This window comes from Lonchura striata, chromosome 19, assembly GCF_046129695.1.
Source record: "Lonchura striata isolate bLonStr1 chromosome 19, bLonStr1.mat, whole genome shotgun sequence".
NCBI lineage: Eukaryota > Metazoa > Chordata > Aves > Passeriformes > Estrildidae > Lonchura > Lonchura striata.
This window is the reverse complement of record NC_134621.1, coordinates 9,077,637-9,099,890: the sequence shown is the minus strand read 5'-3', so window position 1 is coordinate 9,099,890 and position 22,254 is coordinate 9,077,637. Positions and strand designations below refer to the sequence as shown.

Sequence of the window (22,254 nt, the reverse complement as noted above, 5' to 3'; positions counted from 1 at the left end):
TCACTATTTTTAAGAACTAGAGACAAAGCATTGTTCCCAACCCACTTCCTCTATCAGACAGCTCTATCTTTCTTATTTTCTCAGATGATGAGTTTCAAACATCACATCACAGAGAAAGCAGAATGCCCAAAAAAAGCTTTAAAGGGTATAATCTTGTAAAATGTGGCAGTGAGATCTGGAATATGAATGAGATTGCAATACACATTAAAAAAAAAAAAAAAAAAAAGTTGTAGGATTAGGTTGATCTATGAGGCATGGCAAATATATCAAATGCTTGCACTTTCTACAGTAGCATGAAATAAATTTGTGTGTTGAATTTATCAGTGGAAAAGAGGCTTAATCCCTCTGAAATTTCAATTTGATACAGTATTATTCATTTCCTGTCCCAAAAGGTGATGTAGGATTTCTGTGTGGTGTTGAGTTGTCATATTTCACCCAGAAGTTGTTGCAGATACATTTAACACATACATTCAATTTCAATGAATGGTGTTATCCAAAACTTTAACACATTAGCTGAAAGCATCAGGAAACCAATAATTTAACAATAACCTATTTATTGTCAGGGAGTTTACCAAAACAGTTACACTCAACTTTCCTTCACACAAAGTATCCTGACTTGGCAGTTAAATCAGCCACCAGTGAATGAAGGAATCCTGGATGCACCCACTGCCACAAAAATGAGGAATTTTGGACACAAAAGGACTGTGAGGAGAGGAATACAGGAATGGGATCAGCCTGGAGCACCAACCACAGGAGATTCAATGGAGTGGAGGGGAAGGAAAAGCAAATCAAGAGAGGAAAAAAAACAGCACAGAAATTTCACACTGGAAAAATTACGGAGGATTTTCTTTGTCCTCCACATTTGTACCTGCAATAGGATTTTTACCTGCATTTTATTGTATTATATTCCTCCTTCTACCTCAATGTGGCCACTTCCCCATCCAGCCCACACTCCTGATCATCCCCAGGGCTGAAGGTGTGTGCCAGAAGCTCCAGGTACTCCCCAGTTTGGCAGCAGTGGGAGCCTTCACCAGTACCTGGTGGAATCTGGAGAAGGCTGCAGAGCCACATTTCAAAGGCTTCAGGATTTCCCAAAGCTCTGTCTCTCATGCAGAATCACCCTTTACTTTGGCTTTTTAAAGCCAAAAGTAATATAAAAATTGTTGTAAATATTTACAATATATTAAAATCCTTTATCTGCCCATGACATTCAGCTGTTTGCAGCCTTCACTTCAAAACCATCTGAAAAGCTAAGGTACATCCTACTTGTTTATGGTAAAGAAGGAAAATGTGTCTCTAATACTTTGTAGGGCCCAAGTCTTGCATTTTTTTATTTTGTAACAGCAGCCATATGTGCTTTGAAGTTAAATGTTCCCACTTTGTTACTTGTTGTGGATTATATCCACTTAAACTGATCTGTAAACATTTAATGCCTCAACATTCATTCTTTTCATGCTGCTCTTCTGCAAAACTTCTTGTTCTCCAAATTAAACCACATTAAAGAGGGAATATCACAATAAAGAATGCCCCAGAAAAGAAAAAAAAGTCTGTATTTATGAGAAACATGTAAATTTAAAAATAATAAGCAAAAGGTCAAAGACAAGCCAAAATACATATGTATGAAACTGAAGGACTGCCATGAGAAGAGCAGTAAATCACATGCTTTTTTAAGAGTATGAACCAAATAAATGTCATCATGAAAGACATCTTTATTTGAACTAGAACTGAACTCTAATTTGTAAATACCACTTCTTAACAGAAATGGTATTTTGAATGTCTTGGTAGAAAAGATTTTGGATTCTCCTGATCTATTAGGCAGTTTGACAAGAAATCATGTTTCTATTTGTGAAGAGTGCAGTGGTCACCTTCTCCTAAACCTGTGAAGGTGTTGGGTGATCAGATCTCCATGAAGAATCCCCATCACCTAACAGAGATAATCTACTTCATTAAAATATATATTTTTTCTTAAATTGAAAAAGTATTGCAGAAATGTAGATAAAAATAAAATTCCAAAACTGCATTTCAGGCAAATTAACCAAAATTTGTAACTTCAGTATTTGCAATTTCCATTTATTTTAATAACACCTAAAGTAGTCAAAGCTAAATATTTATGAGTTAAACAATTTTAAATCTATCAATGCAAGTAATGACAAAAGTTGAAATGTTTTTCCCCAAAAATAAGGACAGTGCAGAAAAAGGACAATTTTGAGCTTTAAGTACTTCCACAAGTCTCATCCTCATCAATTACATTCCATCCCTCAGGCTGAAAATATTGTCCAGTTCAGAAACTCCCACCAAAGCTTTGCTCTTTTGCTCAGTAAATACCACAACAATGACAACACTGAAGTCATGGTTCCAAACTACCCCTCCAAAGCCCTGTTTTACTCTTTGGAAAATGCTTATCCAGGGATGGGCATCTCCAATAATGCCCAACTGCAGCCTGTGTCAGTCCACTCACAGAATATTGTAAATATTAAGATTCAGGGAATAAAACCCCCACACTTGCATCTGCAGGCTCGTTGCACATTCCCCCAAAGCTTCATCAAAGAAAAAACGGGATTGTTTTCAAAACAAGGATGGCAAAAACACACATGAAAGAGTTAAGAACACTTAAGACTTTGAAATGGTAAACAACTAAACTGAACCTTGCCCTAAATTCTTACTTTAATCTACCAAACCCAGCCAGCCAGCATGTTCCCTACAGAAATAACTGCTGAGTAGCTTCAGGAAATTTGAGTAAGGACATTCTTATCTAACATCATGATTTGCAGGGAAGTTCACTTCAATGCTGCTGTAGCAGCCTTAGTGGAAGGACTTTAAAGCACATGAAGACTGTTTGTCAGCATGGAAGCAGAATTTATTTTTTGAAGTCGCTACACCACTTGGAGTTCACTGTGGGAAAATTTTTCCAGCACTGCTGCCCTCCAAGGCCACAACATATACAGTAGGTATGTTTATAGTAAGCAGCCAGACTGAGAAACCAAACAAAAGATAATCAAATGGCTTGTGCAGAAATGGTTGAGCTTAACTAGACTGGAAAGACACAGGCAGATGTGAGCCAAGCACACAGAGCAGGCACAGCATCCACTGCTGCTGCAGCCTCCCAGGAATTCCCAACACTCCATCCACTTAACCCTGTGTTATAACACTTTGCTCCAAGGAGGGAGAAAGGAACACATGCACCAAGCACGGAATTGTTTTTGGTCTCAGTCTTCTCAAACCTTTCCTAGGCAATCACATTTCCCAGGACAAGTTCTTCTGGGCAAGACTGAGCGTCCAGTCAGTCCCACATCACTTCTGGGCAAAGCTAAAGAGTTAATTCTTGTCCTGGCTGAATTCCAGCGATGAAAAATCGTGTTCTCACTGATTAAAAAGCCCTTTGCTGTTTCCCCAGGGTGCAATCTCTTTGTGTGCTTTCTACCTAAAATGATGTGCTGAATTTCCTGGGATGTTTGAAAGAGATGCTTTGTCACCCCTAAAACTGGCTACAACTTGGTTACAAATGAAAGTGCTTTACAGGCTTCATGAAAGAGAGAGTGAGAGACAGGTGAGGTAAGAATTTGCAGGGGTTTAATTCATTGCTGTTCCTGTATGTAACTTAAATTTTTTTATCCAAAAATTATGTTTGTCCATAATCTAAAAAGCTCAGCTAAAGCAGAAAAAAAAGGGAAAAAAGGCAGTTTAATTCCATTATCCAACGAGGGTTTTTTTTCTGACACTACACATCTTTCACAATATTTAATTATTTCTGAGACATAAACAAGAGATATTAATCTTCAGTTATGAAGTGCACTAGAGCTGCAACAATATGCAGAGATTTATTGACAGCTGTTAGTGAAATACGACCACAGAATCACAGAAAAGTCTGGGCTGGAAGGAACCTTAAAATTATTCTCATTCCCCTAGCCCAGGTTACTTTTATTATACTCCAGAATGGCTGAAAAATGACAAAAAGTTCAAAGTAAGAACATGACCAAACATTACTGGTGTTTATTTGTCTCAGCTCCTGCTTCTGCAACTTTTCCCTTCAAACAGCCAAACAAAAGGATTTCTCCTTCTCTGCATTGCAAATGCAGCTTCAAGGCATGAACACCTGATAAAGGACAGTCCCCACAGCAGCTCAGATAAGAGTCAATACAAGAAGAAAATAAGAAAAACACATTTTATAATGTATGTAAAATGAGTGTAAATTAGTATTCCATGTATGAAAGGCAAATTTATCACAATCAAAACTCAGTGTTTTTGTCAAACATTTACTCATGCCTGATTAGAATCTAAAGAACTTGAATCATAAAATGTTTGAAAGGGATAATCAGGAATGCTGCAAGGAAAAGGAGAAAATTCTCTTATTACTCACAAAAAGTAACAATATCAGCAAAGTAACACAACAGATTTACTTTGCCTGTGGAAAATGTTATTATTAAGAATGAATATCTGAAGCCTCCAGATTTGACCTCTCACCTTGGTAGAAAACTCATAAAAGCATTTCCCAAAACTTTCCACAGTATTTTTAATAATAATAATAAAAAAAACCAACTCAATCACTGATATAGGTATATCATAAAAACTGAAAAGACATCCAGAATGTGACCTTAAAAATACAAGAGCTTTGAGAAGAGGAAATTTAGAATATATTAAATAAGCAGGAATAGAATATATTCCTGCTTAGAATATATTAGAATTATTATATTGTATATTAAAATTACATATCTATATAATCTATATAATCTATATAGATATATTATATATAATATTATATATATATCTGTATTATATATATAGAATATATAATTTAGCTATAATATTAGCTATTATATATTAGAATTAGAATATATTAAAGAGCAAGTAAAAATAAATTAACAATTCATAACTGGTCATTTTAATCCCAAGCTGGAGCAGTGAAGGCTCAGCAGCCCCTCACAGCTGGAAGACACCAGGGCTGTCTCACCAATGTGTGCACCTAGTTGGGTATTTGCAGATCCTTGGATAAAAGCATGCTCTCCATATAAACTTGCCTGAAATACTCACAGCTTCCTAAAATTAGAGATTCTTACTGACAAAAATCCTTGTACAAAGACTTGTATAGCCAAAAAAACCCAAGGAAAGTTTCAAAAGCTTTTTAAGACAACTATTCTTCAGCCCAGGCAGCTCAAAGTGAAAGCCATTCTGAATCTCCTTTTCTATCTTCCCCCACTACTGAAGTATTTTTTGGGTCAAGGGTCTTCTGTATCTCAGGTGGGATCACTGTAAATTAAGTTTCCCAAACGGTTTGCAGCTGGGAGTAGCAATTAAAGGACAGCAAGATGCTCCCATGGCAATTTAAATGCTTGCAAATAACAGCAGCCACATCTGACACTCAAACCTTACAGATTCCAAGGGATCATTCAGTGGGGTTTTTTATTTTTAGCAGTGACATATTCTTTAAGTGTGACACTCCACTTAAAACTTCCTGACCCTTTCAGAACCCACTGGAGGCCGTGATCCACAGCAGGGAAACGCTGCTCAGCATAACCCCTCACAGACCTCTCTTTTACAACCTCCAATCCCCTTTGTCAGGTAACTCCCAACAAGTCTTATCAGGCAATCAAAGTCTCTCATGAGCGACTTCTTTAATTACCATCCCTGGAGAGGAGACTTGAAAAACTGATTTATGTGCCACAGTAGCCAATTTGTTATCCAAGGGAGCTCCTGTATCAGCAGAGGATCATCACAGTTTAATACCCAGCCACTATCAGCACAACATGATTGCAAACTGGAATTTCAATTAGGAAAAGAAATAAAATACAAATAAAATGACAGAGATAAGAGATAAGCAGGCAGGCAGATTGATATTGATATAAAAATGCAGGATAGAAAGAGATCCTTTGTCAGCATCAGTTGGTGTAATTTGTAAAATGGCCATGAGCAAGCTTTCCCCCTTAAAGCAGCTGAAAAAGCTCAAGGTATTACAGCTTTCTGCTCATATCATCCAAATGATAAATACAGCCCAAATATCCAAAATCTGCAAGTGATTGCACCTTTGTTTCAGGCACCTGCACAATACTGACACTTTCACCCATCTCCACCCTCAGCTTGGAAAAAGCAAAAGAAACATCAAGAAGGACAGAAAAACATTAATATTGTCTGTTATCATTTCTGATTGCACTGAAGAGAACTTGGACATCCATGAAAAACCTGGAGTGTAACAGGCAAGATTTTTAAATGCTGTCATATCCCTCTGGTCTATTGTCAGTGTATTCCTACACTGTTGTGTAGGAAGAATAAGGATCCTTTGGCAGCTGATTAAAATGACAACATGAAAATATGTGATTATTTTTCAAAAAACAAGGCTAAACTATTTCATTAAACTCACTCTCATCATTCGTCTTTGGCTGCAACTCTGTGAGCTTTCAACCTGTGAGAATAAGCCAAAATAAGGAAGAAAGAAGAAACCGCCCTTTTAAAATCAGTGATCTTAATAAAACTAAATTGTGTAAGGATATTAGTGCTAATGAAATAGGTTAAGGATTTGGTGGTACAAGTGAAAGCATTACAAAAAAGACACAATAGAAAAAAATACATTAAAATACACCTGGAGAAAAGAAGTACTTCTTTATCTTCTTAGAATTATCATGGACTAATACCACAGAAAATACAACCAAGGGAATAAAGTCTTATAAGAGTAATAAATTTGAATTATTACAAGGGAAAGGAAGAGGCAAACACACAGAAAAGCCTCCTTAAAAGGAAGCTTTCAAAAGGAGGCACACTGACCAAAAAAAAAACTGAGTTGCATTAATGACTTACAAATTCTGCTTTGGTTAAAAAAAAATGAACATAGAAAGCCAAACTCTTCTTTCATTTATACAAGTATAAAAAAAAAATAATGTTACAGAATCATCAAGAATTAGTCTGAATTTCTACCAGAGTAAGACTCTTGGTTTTGACCAACAGCCATTATTTGGCCTGATTTGTGAGTGACCATATTAAATGTGTGAAGATTATTATTACTTAAAATTTCAATGTTTTCTTCTCATACATTCATAAATAACCTTTCCAAGCCTTAACAACTCATTTCTAAAAGACTGATTCCCACACAAAGTTTTGCTGGCTAATCTCAGAAAGCAAACTACACTACTGACACGTCCCCAGTGCAAGTTAATAAATAAGTAAAGTACTCAGTTCATTTTACCCCAAGATTCCAGCTATTGAGTCGTGCTTCGAGGTCATCATCATCCAATGAAAATCTTTTGTGTTGATCATCCTGGAACACAAAAAAGTCAAAGAAAATATCAGAATTGCTGGTAGATAGATAATTTAAAATTAAACTTCTCATTGACTTGGCCATAGCTACAGTACTCTTCCTAATATTGTCACAATACTTCTGACAGTTTTCAACTAAACAGCTCAGTTTCCAGAGGATCCTGGGCTGAGAAAGCAGTTCAGAGGATAAATTAGTCTGGCCCTCCATTTTAATGTTCTTCTTTATTTATTTCCAAAGCAATGGTTTCCTTTGTAAAGGTTGAATTTACTAAAAGACCCAGAATTTTCAGGCATCTATTCATCTCCACAGTGCCTTTTCTGGGACTAATGTAGAATTCAGAAATCACCTGATCAGCTTGCAAATAAAAAAGCAGATGTAAAAATGAAAGGAAACCACAGCAAGGCAGGATGGTTATCAAAGCAGAGGACAGAGCAGCTGCTGCCCAGCTCAGGGCTCTTCCCTGGTTTCCAGCACCCAGCCAGGGCTGTGGTTATTGCTGCTGCAGGAAGTAACTGGGGATTGCCTCTCAGAAGAAAAGTTTTTCCTCTGGGATTAAAGTAACACCAACATTTAATGGATCTAATGGGGAAAGCTGGTACAGAACATTTTCCTTGGCCCAGGTATTTAGAAAAACAACACTGAAGCCTGAAATACTTCGTCTCATGGAGTGAAGTTTGTGTATGCACCTATTCTTTAAATCCCATTTGTCACAAGCATCCAGTGACCAGAGCTTGGGCTGCTGTTAATCAACACTTGGTTGAGGCAGCTCTTAATGTTTCTTAAAGGAATCCCTGCTCCTCTACCTGGGCCTGGACCATGCCAGAACATCTGCGAAATCCCAAAATATCCCTGACAATGGAACAAGATATTGTTTGTTCCAGCCAGCCAAACATTATCAATCTGGCAAAGCAAGAGAGGATAGTTTCACTTAAAGGCCCTTTTAGAGCTGTAATCACAGGACGATCCAGTATATGGAGTTGAAGAACAATGAAATGCACTGATTTATCCAACACTGACCTGGAAGATGCAGCACAGCCAGCAATAACAAGAAAAAAAACCTAAAAATAAACAAACCAAAGCAGCAAAACTCCCCTATATAACTTTAAAGCCCAAAATCCAGGTTTCAGCTGAAGAATATAATTTTTTTTACAATAACTCTTCCACATGGAATATTTCCTGAAGTAAAACAAACAGGAAACCAATAAGGAGAAATGTAGTAAAGCCAGCATGTGGTTTTATTTTTAATGATGGCATTTCTGAATTCAAATTCCATTTGTATACATATCATCAACACATACATAAATACATTCACAGCAATCAGAGCCTAGAGTACAGACACTGATTTTTGCCCACTGAGCACCTGTAACCTGCCCTGATAAACCATCCTCTTGCTAATCCTCTATTCCAGATGCACTGCAGAACACAAATTTCCTCAGAAAGGAGCTTCCAGTTTATCCTATTTGCACTTCATGTCCTCATAAATCCTCAACTGTGCCCAGCTGCAATCTTTCTCAACTATTCCTCTGCTAGAATAAAAAATGAAGCGTGGGCAGAGCTGGAGGAACAAACAGGAAATTCAGCATTCATGGAGGGGTGAGGGTTGCTCTAGGTGTGGTGAAGGACACTGCAAGGCCACAGAGCACATTTTGGAAGGTAAACAGCACATTTCTTGGTATCACACATTTGTCAGGAGTGGTTGTCAGTGTAAAGCTTGCAATTATAATAAACAACATCATTGAATATGTTGGACTAAAAGGGTTTCAGACAAAGCCTGTTCAATGCCCTTTCATCAGTCAAAATGCTCGTTGTGGAAAGCCTGATGAAACAAACTGTCCAAAATTCATTCTTTCAGAGGTCAACCATCACTGAACAGAGCCAGAGGCATCTATGCAGCTTTCTTTAATCTGTTATTGCAAAATACAAGGTGATGTCAATGCAGGCACGTTGCCAAGCCTAGGGAAAACAATGCAGCAGACACTGAATGCACAACACTAAACAGAGGTCAAGCATTATGATGAACTGAGAGCATCCTACAATAAATTCTTTTCCCCTGCACAGATTTTGATGAGCTTTAGTCCTCCCTTGTCAGAACCCTGGTTACTGAGAATTTGAGACTTTCTGTGCTGCCAGGCACTGACCCCCAGTAGAACACTGCATTGACCTGACGCCGTGAAGAAGCTTCCAAAACGGAATGATGGAATTGGGATTGTGGGGGTGGAGTTTGGATAGAAGTGTGTAATATTACAGGGTGGAAAACTCATAATTTAAGGGTTTAGAATATAGTAATATAGGTGGAGCACAATGGAGGTTTTAGGGCAGTAGCTAGTCCTACTTCTTCACCTTCTCCATGGGGTTGGGTGGTTTTCTGTAATTGGATAAAAAAGTCTCCATTGCAGGCATGGGTGGTTGGTTATTGGGTTAAAAGTGAAAATAATTTAGATGTCATTTCTTAATTGGACATTTTATCCTTAAAAGGCCTTGTAGGGAGAGAGAGACAGGGCTCCATTTTTAGTTTGTTAGAGTGAAGTGCTGCAGAACTCAGGGTTTGTGAGACTGTAACATGGATAAGAACTAATAAACATCTGAGTCCAAACAAGAAATACCCTCTAGCACATTTAATCCTGACCCTGGCAAAAAGAAGAAAAAAGCTCGACATTCCCTATCACTCCCTCCCAAATGTCTGCACCTTTACACAGGGATCATGACCCACACAGCTGGAAATAACAGCTTTGCAGGGATATATAAAAGCAACTCAGGGAAAGCAGAGCTTTAGGACAAAAAGGAGAAGCATCTTACAGACAGTGACGTGCCTAGGTCATCCTCATCTGTCCGGTGAGAAGAGCTCAGACAACGGGATATTACTGATGGCTTCTCACTGAGTCTTTCCCTGTTATTAATGATAGGAGGAAGCAGAAAGAGAAGAATTCATTTTCAGCAACTTGTGGCACAAAAAGGATGTTAATCACAGAATAGAATCGCCTAAAATATACACAAGAAAATAACTGTCAAGATGGAAAGATCAGAAAACAAACAAACAAACAAAAAAAACAGATAAAAAAGAGAAAAATTTAATGTTAAAGGCAAACAAAAGCCTTAAGTGTTCCCTTAAAATAACACTGCCATAAAACCCCACACCAAAAAACCCACTAGAAATATTGTGTACATGACAGGACATTAAAAAGTGTTCTTTGCTTTTTTTTTTACTACATGAACCAACATATCCCAAAGGATTTTAGAATAAACCCAAGCTAAGGAGAAGGCTGATCTAGAAGAATGTTTTTGAAACACAATTGCTAAGAATATGAAACAACATAAGATGGAGTCCAGTGACTCAGAAGAAAGACGAATTAAGGTGATGGTTGGTTGCACCATAGGGGAGACTTTTAAAACCAAAAAAATAGGTTAGAACAAGGTAAATGATCCTATAACACACAAAGGGCAAGAACGACACACACAGCTCTGTACAAACGCAGTGGCTTGAAAGGCCAAGGTGGAGAGGAACAAGTCACAAAGATTGTATTGGTTTCATTTAATTTCTGTTTTGTGGACTAAAGTGGAATTTATGGGGGATGGTAAAGAAATGCCCACAACACAGGACACAAGCACAGCATGACCAAGTGCTTTGTCCAGCAGAGGAATTTTCTGGAAAAGCTTTTGTTGTAAATAAAGCACTTGAGCAAAGGTGAAGAGATTTGAGCAAACAGGTAAAGAGAATTGTCACTGATGCACCTGGTCACAAACATTTCTCAGCCACATAACAGGGAGAAAAAGAGCAAAATAAAGTAGAAGTTCTAAGCATTTATTAGATGGGTTGATACAGCAAAAGATCCAAAACAGTAGTGAAACACTCTTCAGCACATACTCCACTGTCAGATCCACAGGTATTAAGGTAATTAAAAACTCCTGTTAGTCCCTTCACCTTCCTGTGACTGGCCATATTATATTAAAGTCAAATCAGACCATTCAATACCTCCCTTCCTTTCCATCTGGCAGCAAATGAGATGGCTGCTATGCCAAAAAGACACTGAGATGAATGAAGTGTTTATGAACAGAACAACAACTGTTGGATGTACAATATAAACCAGTCACTTCTAGAGAGACAAACACAAAGTTTTCACGAAGCACAGGGCCCCAGCTTTCATCAGAACAGCAGGGAAAAGAGAAATACAACAACTGGGAGCCTACCTTCCCTTCCAGCACCAATAAATCCCATATAAACAACATGTATGGATGCACAATAACAATTACAAAGCAGTAAATAGTTTAGATAAGCAAAGTCTTAGGGGTAAAAAAGATCAAAAGGAATATGATAACACAATGACTGCCTCTTGCATTTCTTACCAAGATTTCATTTGACACAAAATTACCTTTAATTAAAGGGAGATAAATCTTTGCCTGTGAGTAAATCTGCTCTTTCATCAGATTTCCTTTCTGAGTAATAGTCAGGTTACCTAACAATGCAATAAAGTTTCAATTGTTCCAAATGAGAGAAAACAGAATTCATGCCCTCACCATTCAGAGATTCAGGAATATCAACAAATACACAAGCCAGCCCAAGCTACCTGTAATATTTTCAAATTCACCAAAGGGAGGACAAAAGTCTAGACACATTCTTAGTTCTGTATTTGCTCTTTTGAAGAGGAACTGAAAAGGAAGCTCCTTTACTTTATTGTACAAACAGAATTTGAAAATATTGTTAAGGATGAACACAATATTTCTCCCATCCAGTATGTACCAACTGTCCACTACTTTTTTCAGCCTCCTGCTAATACAAGTCAGGCTCCAAAAAGCAGAAGATTCATTCTTTTTCCTCCCACAGTAGGTGAGTGAAGGATGAGCAGAGCTTTGACATCAACCTGTGACCTTCTGCTTCAGTCTAAGCAGGGAGCTGGCACGGGAGGAGGCAGCAATTTGCTGCTAAGAAAGGAGATTGGTAAATATTCCTTCTAGGAACAAAGTGAGAGAAATTCACTGATTCTTCCTGGTCCAGCAGGACTACACACTAACCTTTAGCAATGTTTTCAGGCATCCTCTGTAAACACAGAGTAGAATTTTCCTATAGGGTCAGAAAGCCCAGGTTTCTGTTCAAACCGATCTCAACTCTCAATCCAACCCTCTCACATTTCAAAATAAAGCTGCACCTTTCCAGTCCCAGCTGGCTGGATTTATTCATCAACACCCCAGTTTGCAAGTAAGGTTTCTATATCTAAGGTTTTTATTTAGGCAGAAAAACAACTTCATATGGAGAAGTCAAAATTGTCCAATACAGAATTATCTGTATTGCAAGATAAAAATCACTATGAAAAGAATTTCTGTTTATTTGGGTCTTTGAAAGGAGAGACTCTTGAGATAAAGAACATCAAGCAGTTACTCAAACATGTCTCACTGACATTATCTATTTTGCCCTGAGAAAATGTTGTAGGAACTGAGTCATGGCTGGAATGTAAAATTTTCATCCAACTACACAAATTCCATGCCCATGCCTGCAGCTTTCCCAAAGCACATTCAGAGGCGAGAGACAAATACAGTGGAACTCGGTCACCATCTGCTGGCTCTCCCTACAAATTGCACATCCAGAAATATTTAATATATTGCATTTTTACCTGCACTGATTCCTCATCCAAAATTGTAAATACAAACAAAACCAGGATCTATATCTTGGATATAGGTCATATCTTAACGTGGTCATATTTAGGTAAATATTAAATATGTAAATATGTATTTTTCAAAACACAACAGCTGAAATATTTCTCTTCAGTATTTTTCTGCAAAACTTGCAGGAAAATTAAGTTTCTTATTGCAGTGAAGATTAATTTATGTAATCTACAGAACTATCAAAATTTTCCAACACAAATTCAGATTTCCTTAGACACAGCCCTAATCTTGGTCCAAGCATCCACTGGCAGAGCTGTGCCTGTACACGTGATTTTTAATTGCTTTAAACCAGTAACATTATTCAATTACATTTACTTGTTTCTTCTGGGGAATAATTTGCAGTCCAGGGAATAATTTGCAGTGCAGGTCTCCAGAGAACTCAGTAGAGTCTTGGGCACCACACTAATCACCAAAGTAGCTATTGCTTCATTCCCACAGGATAAATGGGGAAAAGTGAAATAAAGCTTCACTACACCAAAAATTAGCTTGGGAACTTTGATAGGCCAAGCTGAATCTTAGGTTCAGACACAGAGTGGGAAATGACATCAAATTCTCAGTATTCTACTATAAACCAGGTAGAAAAGAGATAAAAGCTATGGCAAAGAAGGGAGGGAATAGATGGAACTGCACCTCAAGCAGGGACCAGCCCCAGTGGGATGAAGAGAGAGAAGAACATGCAAATCCCACCCCAGCTGACAGCATAAGTCAGGAATTCAGAGTAATGAGGTGTATTTCTATACCACAAATATGGCCTTGCAGAGACAGCAGTGTGCTAAATTAGGCCTAAGAGGGGAGAGTTGTGCTGATATATTTTTATTGCTTCTAACACCCAGAGTGACATTTGGACTTGATGATGCTGCTCCCAGGGACTGACATCACCTGGTCAGACCCAGGCCAGGTATCTTGAAATGGCACAACAGTAACAAAAATTTTTCCAAGGTCTCAAAAAACATTTCTAAAACATTATATATTCCTTGTTTTCATAATGTCAAATCTATTTTTTTTAATTAAGGGTATCTGAACAGTTCCTCTTAACAACTTTCTGTATCTATCTGAAACTAAACTTGAAAATGTACTTCTAACACAATGAAACCAAACTAGAATCGTTCATTTTCCAGTGAATTCTCTGTATCATCAAGCCCAAATCAGTAATATCATAACTTAACTGGAAATTCTCCATTGTCTGCCTCTGGTTCTTAAACCACAAGTCTGTTATCAAAACTACAGGTTCTTATCAGAGCACAAATGCAAGCAACCAGAAGAGCCCCTAATCCTCAAGAAAAGGAGGTACAGAGACCTCAAACATAAGAGTAACTTTCGAAATTATTGTTAGAATGGATACAGTTAATGGATACAGAAGAGTTTCACGATACTCAATATTAATGTGATTTAACTTGCAAGTCTCCATCTGTCACTTATCCAAATCACTACTGAAAAACTAAAAACATGACTGAAAAATTATGATAAATAAATATCAGTGTGCCTACAAGAGAATAGCTAATGGTAGCAACTTATGAAAGATGTAAGTGGAGACATGAAAAAAGCACTGGACTTCTGAAACTAAACTTGAAAATGTATTTCTAACACAATGAAACGAAACCAAAAGCAGAGCAAACACTCACTTCCTCTTGCACAGTGCCTACTGAGCTTATTGAGCTTAGACTAATATTCACTCCATGTCTAAGAGTGCTTCCTTCAACAAGGATTACAGAGAGGATAAATATTAATGAGACTTCAAAACAGGCAAACAAGAGGAAATTCCATCCATGACTGAAATGCAGCCACATAAAGAAAAAAAACGAACACAGATCTTGATAATCAGCACGCAGTTGCACTATGTAAGAAAATCCAGAAAATACTTAAAAACAGCAGATTAAACTAGAATTAACCTAAGATTCCCACAGATTAGGACAGAATAGGGCTGAAGTTTTCCAAGTGTTCAAATAAACAGATTGTCACTCCTTCAATACTGCAGGGACATCTTTCTAAGCCAACAGAAAAATGAGCCTTAATAACAACACTTTTCACCATTTTTCCCTCCTATAAACAGCTCTATTCTCAGATGACTGGGACTGAGGATGCAGTTTAAGCTCACTGGCTGCTGCAAATCAAAGACCTAAATCTCACTCAGCAAAACTTGCTTATCTGCAAGGAGCCACTATTCCATTTCCTCTAAAAAACCTGTGAGCAACAGTCATAGAATATCCTCTAAATCTACCATCTTGTATGCTTGTTTGTATTAAGAATCTATAAGGAAAAAAGCCATTAAAATTATTTGATAAAACGGCTGCTTTCAGCATCATGACCTTAGACGACAGATGTAGGCTTTGATTTTCCATGTAAAGTGTCCAAAACTGAAAGGAGGAGAGCAACAGGAAGAGAAAGAGGACAGGGGGATGGGACAAGGAAAGAGATGTAAAGAAGTCAGAGAAGAAGACATAATGGAGAAAAGTAAGAACAGAGCAGTCTAGAAGTTCTCATTACATTGAAGCTCTTACCAGAGTTTCTGTCTGTAAAGACTGATGGTTCATGAGGGAGTGCAATAAACTCATACAAACTGATACAACCAGAGCTTATGTCTATTAAATACAAATCAAACACTGCTAAAGCAAGGACAGAGACCTTACCCATGTGCAGGAATTGTTGCTGAAGATGAGTCTTCCACAGAGGAAATATTACTGTCCTGGTTTCCCAGATCTCCCACCATCCACTCAGGTAAGCAGTCAGAGCGGCCGTTCCGAACCTTTGGTGAACTTGGTTCATCAAAATAAACTGACTGCAATGAGAACAAGTGCAAAATCAACATAAGAATGTATTTACACTTTCTTCACACCCTTAGTGTCATTTCTTTCAGGACTGTATGCAGTACAATCATTCCTTTTCCAAGTGAGGTCAGTGAGGTGTGCAAATGCCATCTTCCCAACCCGTGGGAATTCATGTCAACAGTGTAAGTATTTTCCAATACTTCTTACAGGATGGGTAATTTTAGCAAAAATTACCATTGTTATGTCACTGAAGCTGATGTCAAGGCTTGACACAGCATATTCAGTTCTTTGGAAACCAAACTGCAACTTTAACAATGTCTGTGTGAGTTCTGTAGTATTCTCAGGCTACTAAAGTCACCACCTTTAAGAACAATTTTCCTTTCACAAGAGCTATCTACTGATTAGGACAAAAGAAAGCCTCAAGGGCCTTTTTATTACATTTTTTCCAAAGAACTAGAAAAATATTACCTTTCTGTTCCTTCAAACAACTATTTTCATAAGCCTTCTAACCAGAATTTTGAAGATACAGGTCTCAAGAAGTTTTGCCCATTGAAAGGTGTTCCCAGCATCAATTACAAGAAATGCCTTTATTTATCACACAAGTTCCACTCAAACCATTCAGAACCGTTTGTCACATTTTTGCCAAATCTAAGATGGAAAAGCAATTCCAGGACACATTTTAGCAAGTTTGTCTCATAAAGAAATGACACTCACCATGTAGGCAGGCAAAGTTTTCAGCATTCCCTCCTCTGGTTTCTGGCTGAAGGGCCCATTCAGAACTCCTCTCTGCAGCATGTGGAGCAGCAGCTTTGCATACAAGTTTCGATTCTCCCTTCCCACTATTCCTGTGCCCGCTGCCAAAGGTTTGCAGAGTTTTTTAATCCATAGTGAGCATCTTTTTCTTTCTGAAAATACAGGTATATGTGGTCACTATACATTTTCAGAGCAAATCAAACACATGCAGAAAACAGAAGCCATCACTGGTCACCAGTTTTGTAGGTTTCTCCCTTCTACACCAAAGTTTAAAACAAAACAAATTCCCGAATGACCAAACCAAATAAATGGTTAAATACTTAGGAAAAAAAAAGTCTTTAACAATGATTCAAATTTACATATTGCACAAATATTTTCTATAAATTCATGCTTACCAAAAGTTTACATATCTTTTGGAAACAGCATGGAATTGGAAACCCCAGGAAGCTCATTGCAAGAGCTGCCATAAACTACAACTTACAGCTTGCACAAGCATTAATACTTTAAATACACAATAAATCTTCATCTATTAAAAAAAATAAATTTCTATTTACATAAGCTTTGCTATCTGACAAGGAAATTATTCATTTAGTTAAATGTTTACACATAAAGCTCTTAATTTGTAGGGTTTGTGCCTTTAATAATAACCAGCTTGCTGTAAAAATTAGATTTATGCAACACTATTTATTAGTCAATGTTCCTATTACTATACATTCCGGAACAAATGTTAACAACTTTATAATTTAAAAATATTTGCTATGTCAAAAACAATACCCTTTAGAATATTTTTGTTTCTACTGAATTAGGTTTTTAAAGATAGATGCTAATGTATTGTAAATGTGCTTTTAAAACAAGACAGATAAGGTCAAACAATTGTAGTAGACACCTAAAACATCCAACTTTATCAGTTGTGCAAACCCCCATCAAAACTCTACCTTGTAATGTCAGAGATTAAGCGCCTGGTTAAATTAAGTGATACAACTACACACATAACTACCCCGGGACTTTGTTATTAGTGTTTAAATGCACATTTCACCATCTGTACCTGAACTATGCTGCAGGTTAAGGACATAGGGCTTCATAGCCACGACACAGCGATCTAATTCCGCATCCAGTTTTTCCTTTATTTCATCTTCACTGCTCATTTTGAAAGCACACGAAGTAACCTGCGAAATCAATGCCATTGATGTAGGAAAGGTCAAATACTGTTTTGAGACTGTTTTGCGTCAGTCTCTCTTCATCTTAGGCTACACAAGATGTGGTTGGAACATGCGGGAAGTGAAACTAGATGCGTTGAAATAAACACAAACCTAAGACAGATTCTTTGTAAATAACAGGTTCTCAGTGTAATCTACAAAAATGCGCTTGTTTAGATTTGAAACGGAATAGCCAACCACACAATAAATATATTCATTACACCCAATTTGTACAAAACACCTCAAGGCGTTTGTGTGATACCGCATTCCTAACTTGGTATTCCTTAGAATTTGAGAGTGTTTTTTTTTTTAAAGAAGAGGGTGGAGAAAGCAGCAAGCAGAGCGGTAGTTACAAGTAACAGAACCAAAAAGCTGCCGGGACTGTTCGTCAGGAGCAGCACGGCACAGAGCAGCGCTGCTCGCAGCCGCGCCGCTGCCGGCCCGGCACACCCAGCAGCGATCGCGCTGCGCCGCCGGCGGAGCCGCACCCCCGGGCCGCCCCAGCGCCCTCCCCGGCCGTGCCCCGGCCCGGGGCGCTCACCAGAGTCCCCGGCAGCCCCCCTGCCCGGCCGGGCCCTGCCCCGTTACCTCGGGGCTGCGGGTCGCGGCCGCGGCGGCGGCCGAACGTTCAAACCGGCCCCGCTCCCGGCGGCCCCGGCCCGGCCCCGCGCGTTTCCGTTTCCGCGGTGACCGGGGCTGGCCTCAGGCGGGGATGGAGGCTGCGGGCACAGCCCGCAGGGGCCGGGCAGTGGCTCGGCCCCAGGAACGGGGGAGCTCCTGGGAGTGAGGATGCGAGGAAGGTGCTGGAGGGGCACGGCGGAAACGCCTCACAGCTCTGAGGGGCACTGGGCTCTTCCCTCTGGTGGCCGGGAGCAGGAGCCAGGGCACGGCTGGAGCTGTGCCAGGGTTAGGCTGGATTTTAAAAGGTTCTTCCCTCAGAGGGTGCTGGCACTGCCCAGGCTCCCCAGGGAATGGAGCTCCAGGAGCGTTTGGACAGCGCTGCCAGGGATGCCCAGCGTGGGATTTTGGGGGTTTCTGCAGGGACAGGGGCTGGAGTCGATGATCTTTCCAGCTCAGGATATTCTGTGGTTCCTGCCCGGAGTGATGAATGTCACCGCAGCCCAGCAGTGCGGTCATGGCTATTCCCAGTGCTCTCCCCCAGATTCCCTGTGTAGATGGTTCTGGATCCGCTCAGACACGCACGGCAACCGCCTCAGGAGTCCCCAGCAGAGCCCCGGGGAGCTCCAGGGAGATGGGAGTGCAAAGCCCTGCCCCTGGCTCTGGCACAAACACGGGCTGGGTGGAGAACGGATGGAGAGCCTCCTGGGGAAGGACTCGGGTGCTGGTGGCTGCGGGGCTCGGCGAGCCCCGGCCGTGCCCTGGGCTCTGCCCCGGCCCGGGCAGGGCGGTTCTGCCCTCTGCCCAGCGAGCCCCACCTGCAGCACAGGCAGGAGCTGGAGCTGCTGCAGAGCCCAGAGGAGGCTCCGGGATGATCCCAGGGCTGCAGCCCCTCTGGAGCCAGGCTGGCAGAGCTGGGGGTGCCCACCTGGGGAGGAGAAGGATCCAGGGAAAGCTCAGAGCCTCTTCCAGGGGCTAAAGGGGCTCCAGGAGAGCTGCAGAGGGACTGGGGACAAGGGATGGGGGGACAGCACACAGGGAATGGCTTCAAACTGCCAGAGGGCAGGGATGGATGGGAGATTGGGAAGGAATTCCTGGCTGGGAGGGTGGGCACACCCTGGCACAGATGCCCAGAGCAGCTGTGGCTGTCCCTGGATCCCTGGCAGTGCCCAAGGCCAGGCTGGACAGGGCTGGGAGCAGCTTGGGATGGTGGAAGTGTCCCTGCCCATGGCAGGGGGTAGAATGGGATGGGCTTTAAGGTCTCTTCCAACTCAATTCTACAATTCTGTGCTATGAATTTAATGGGATTGGTCCAGGTCCTTGATATGCAGGGGATGGATGTGGTGCCTTGTGAGTACGGGAGAGCTGGGACTGGAAAAGTGAGGGTACAGCAGCAGTGGGGGACAACCTCAGGTTCTTTATGATGTGGTTTTATTACTGCTAGCTGGATATTGGCTGCATCTATTTTTATATCTTCATTATGATCAACATTTAGGGGGAAAATGTTTCTATTCATAGCTTAGTGAGAAATATTTGGCACTCTGAAGTTAAAGGTCAATAAATCAGAAGTAGCTTTTGAGCTTGAGCAGTTGGAGGTGGGTGCCAGATATATAAATGGATAAAATGAGAATGAAATTTTAGGAGATGCTTCAATAATTGCAGAGGCAGTTTTATTCACTGTTTCAGAGTAAAATCTGTTAAATTATATTCTTGTAGGTAATAGAGTGATTTTGAGCTTTAAAACATTAAATATGTTCCATATTGCTGATGGTTTCTGGGTTGTTCATGTTCTATCCCAAGGACAGAGAACATGAGAGGGTGTTGTGGAACAGAAGAATTTCAGAGCACACACCTGACACTTCTGCACAAAAACCATGGGTTGTAATTTTTTTGTAGCCATTTCAAGAAAACCATCAATTCCAAAACAATTAGAGAAATCTTTCAACTGTTCAATCTCTTCCTGAGTGAATGAAGTGATTGTGTGTCTGTATGATCCCAAATAAACCCTCTGACCTCTTTGATTCATACATTTCTTTTTCCCCAAAATCTGTCATGGGCTTTGCTCTGTGTGTAGCATCTAAAGCACTTTTATCTCAAGCAAACAAACTCTTCAACACTCCTTAGTTTGATTCAGATGCACATACAGATCAAACAAGAAACCCTTACATGTACAGTGGGAAATTGGCTGTTTTCTTTGATTTCTCAGCTAATCTTCAGCAGGAATGGTTCCATGTTAGGGCTCATTGGGAGATAGCTCTGACAGATACACTGGGGCCTCCTCAGAGTGCCTTAAACCCACATTTGCACAGAAGCAGTGCAAAAATCAGTGAAGGAGTATTTCAACCACGGTAGAATCTCAAGAGTACATTACAAGGATGATTTATTATCTTGAAATTCCAAATTTAAAATAGTTGTCATTTGATATATTTTGGAACTTGGGACACTTTACATCTGTGTTAAATCCATGGTAGCTCCTTGCAGCAGACTAAGCTGTGTTTGCACGTTACCTTCAGATTTGAATATATCTTTGTTCTACTCATCACAAAGTACTTTGAAAAACTGAATTTGCTGGAACATGATCAAAAAGAACATGAGACCAAGCAAAATCAATGATTGCAACCACTACTCAAGGAGAAATTTCCTGAGGGAATAGATCCAGTTTCTGGGTCTGCTTCCCAAGGCAGATCCACTAGCAGAGTGGCCAGAGAGGCTGGAGCCTTCCTGAACTGATTTGATAATTGCATAATTCTGTCCCCCCCCAAAAAAAAAAAAACTGATAGAAAAACAAAAGGTTGAGGAAATAACTGAGGTCTTGTCTCCATCCAAAGCTGCAGCCCGGACATGAGGAGCACTGATGTGCTCTGACCCTCCTGAGGAGATCACTGTAGACACACTGATACAGAACACAAAGATATCCCAACCAGAATACTGAACAAATTTCCAATTTGAACTGTAAAAATACAGTCATTTAAGCAAAACATATTCAGTACTCTTTTTTTCACTAAATTTTACCATGTTCTCTTACCTCTTTAACTGCCTCAGCAGGTTGCCACAAGTAACATGAACACAGCTTAAGGCATTTTTTCAAACATCTCAAAAATAGAGAAAAAAAAAAAAGGCAGGCAGGTCTGACTGCCTCATACCAGCTTCTGGAACACTTCAGACATTACTTTTCAGCCCTTCTGAGCAAATCTTTCATGTCTGGAAAGTTGTGATTCACAAATACCTCACTACTTCAAAGAGTTAACAGGTCACAGATTTTTTTTTTTTTTCCTCCTTGCTTCAGGATAGTATATAACAAACTCAGCATGTGAACATTGGCTCCTAAGGGTGATCCTTTCAAGTATTCCAGTGCTCCACATCCAGTGAGGAAGCAGGGCCAGCTGATTTATTCTGTCATTATCCTGCTGCATGGGTAAGTAGAACTGGGAAAATTTCCTTAGAAAAACCTCCATTTTTCCTGGGGCAGCTGTTTTTTTGTGCAAAACATAAGTCATTTCAGGGGCAAGCTGCATTTGGGTGGCAGTGAATGCTAAGTTTCCTTACGCCAACTTCACAGGGTTTGCTGTGACACACGAGTTAATATTAAACAGTGTTTGGTATCTCAGCAACTGTCCTGAACATCCTGATCCCAGAGATGGATCCACACCACATTTAGCCTGGATTTCCAAATTAATTGGCTCCTGCCAGCTGAGCTATGTATGTGTTAGAAGGAGTTCTGGCTATCTTGGCCTGCAAACTTCATTTGAGGATCCCACCTAAACGTGTTCAACCAAAATGTGGCACATGCTGCACCAACAAAATACCCACTTCAGCTGCCAGCATTGTCTCTGCATTAGAGAATTAAATTGTTGCTGAGTACAAAGTACTAAATACTTAATAACAGCTGCCTCAATCTCTCCTTAAAACTAGGAAGCATAAGGACAAATTATATCAGTCATACTATTAAAATATTCATATGCAGAAAAGAAAAAAAAAGAAAAAAGATGATTAGAGTATGTTTAGAGTTCTTTAATGGCAGCTC

General features: G+C 39.8%; 1 protein-coding gene across 1 annotated transcript in view; it reads right to left on the bottom strand.

Annotated features, from left to right (window-relative positions):
• The window catches only part of CEP112 (centrosomal protein 112), a 158,830-nt gene extending 140,562 nt beyond the window's left edge, over positions 1–18,268 (bottom strand). The window contains exons 1-6 of the mRNA XM_077787393.1: positions 18,201–18,268; positions 17,462–17,582; positions 16,378–16,568; positions 15,526–15,674; positions 10,040–10,130; positions 7,172–7,243 (exon numbers count right to left, since the gene is read on the bottom strand). Of these exons, the coding sequence (XP_077643519.1) occupies positions 7,172–7,243; positions 10,040–10,130; positions 15,526–15,674; positions 16,378–16,568; positions 17,462–17,561 (603 nt within the window). The 5' untranslated portion in view covers positions 17,562–17,582; positions 18,201–18,268. The remainder of the gene's footprint in view (positions 1–7,171; positions 7,244–10,039; positions 10,131–15,525; positions 15,675–16,377; positions 16,569–17,461; positions 17,583–18,200) is intronic.
• Positions 18,269–22,254: the final 3,986 nt, after the last annotated feature.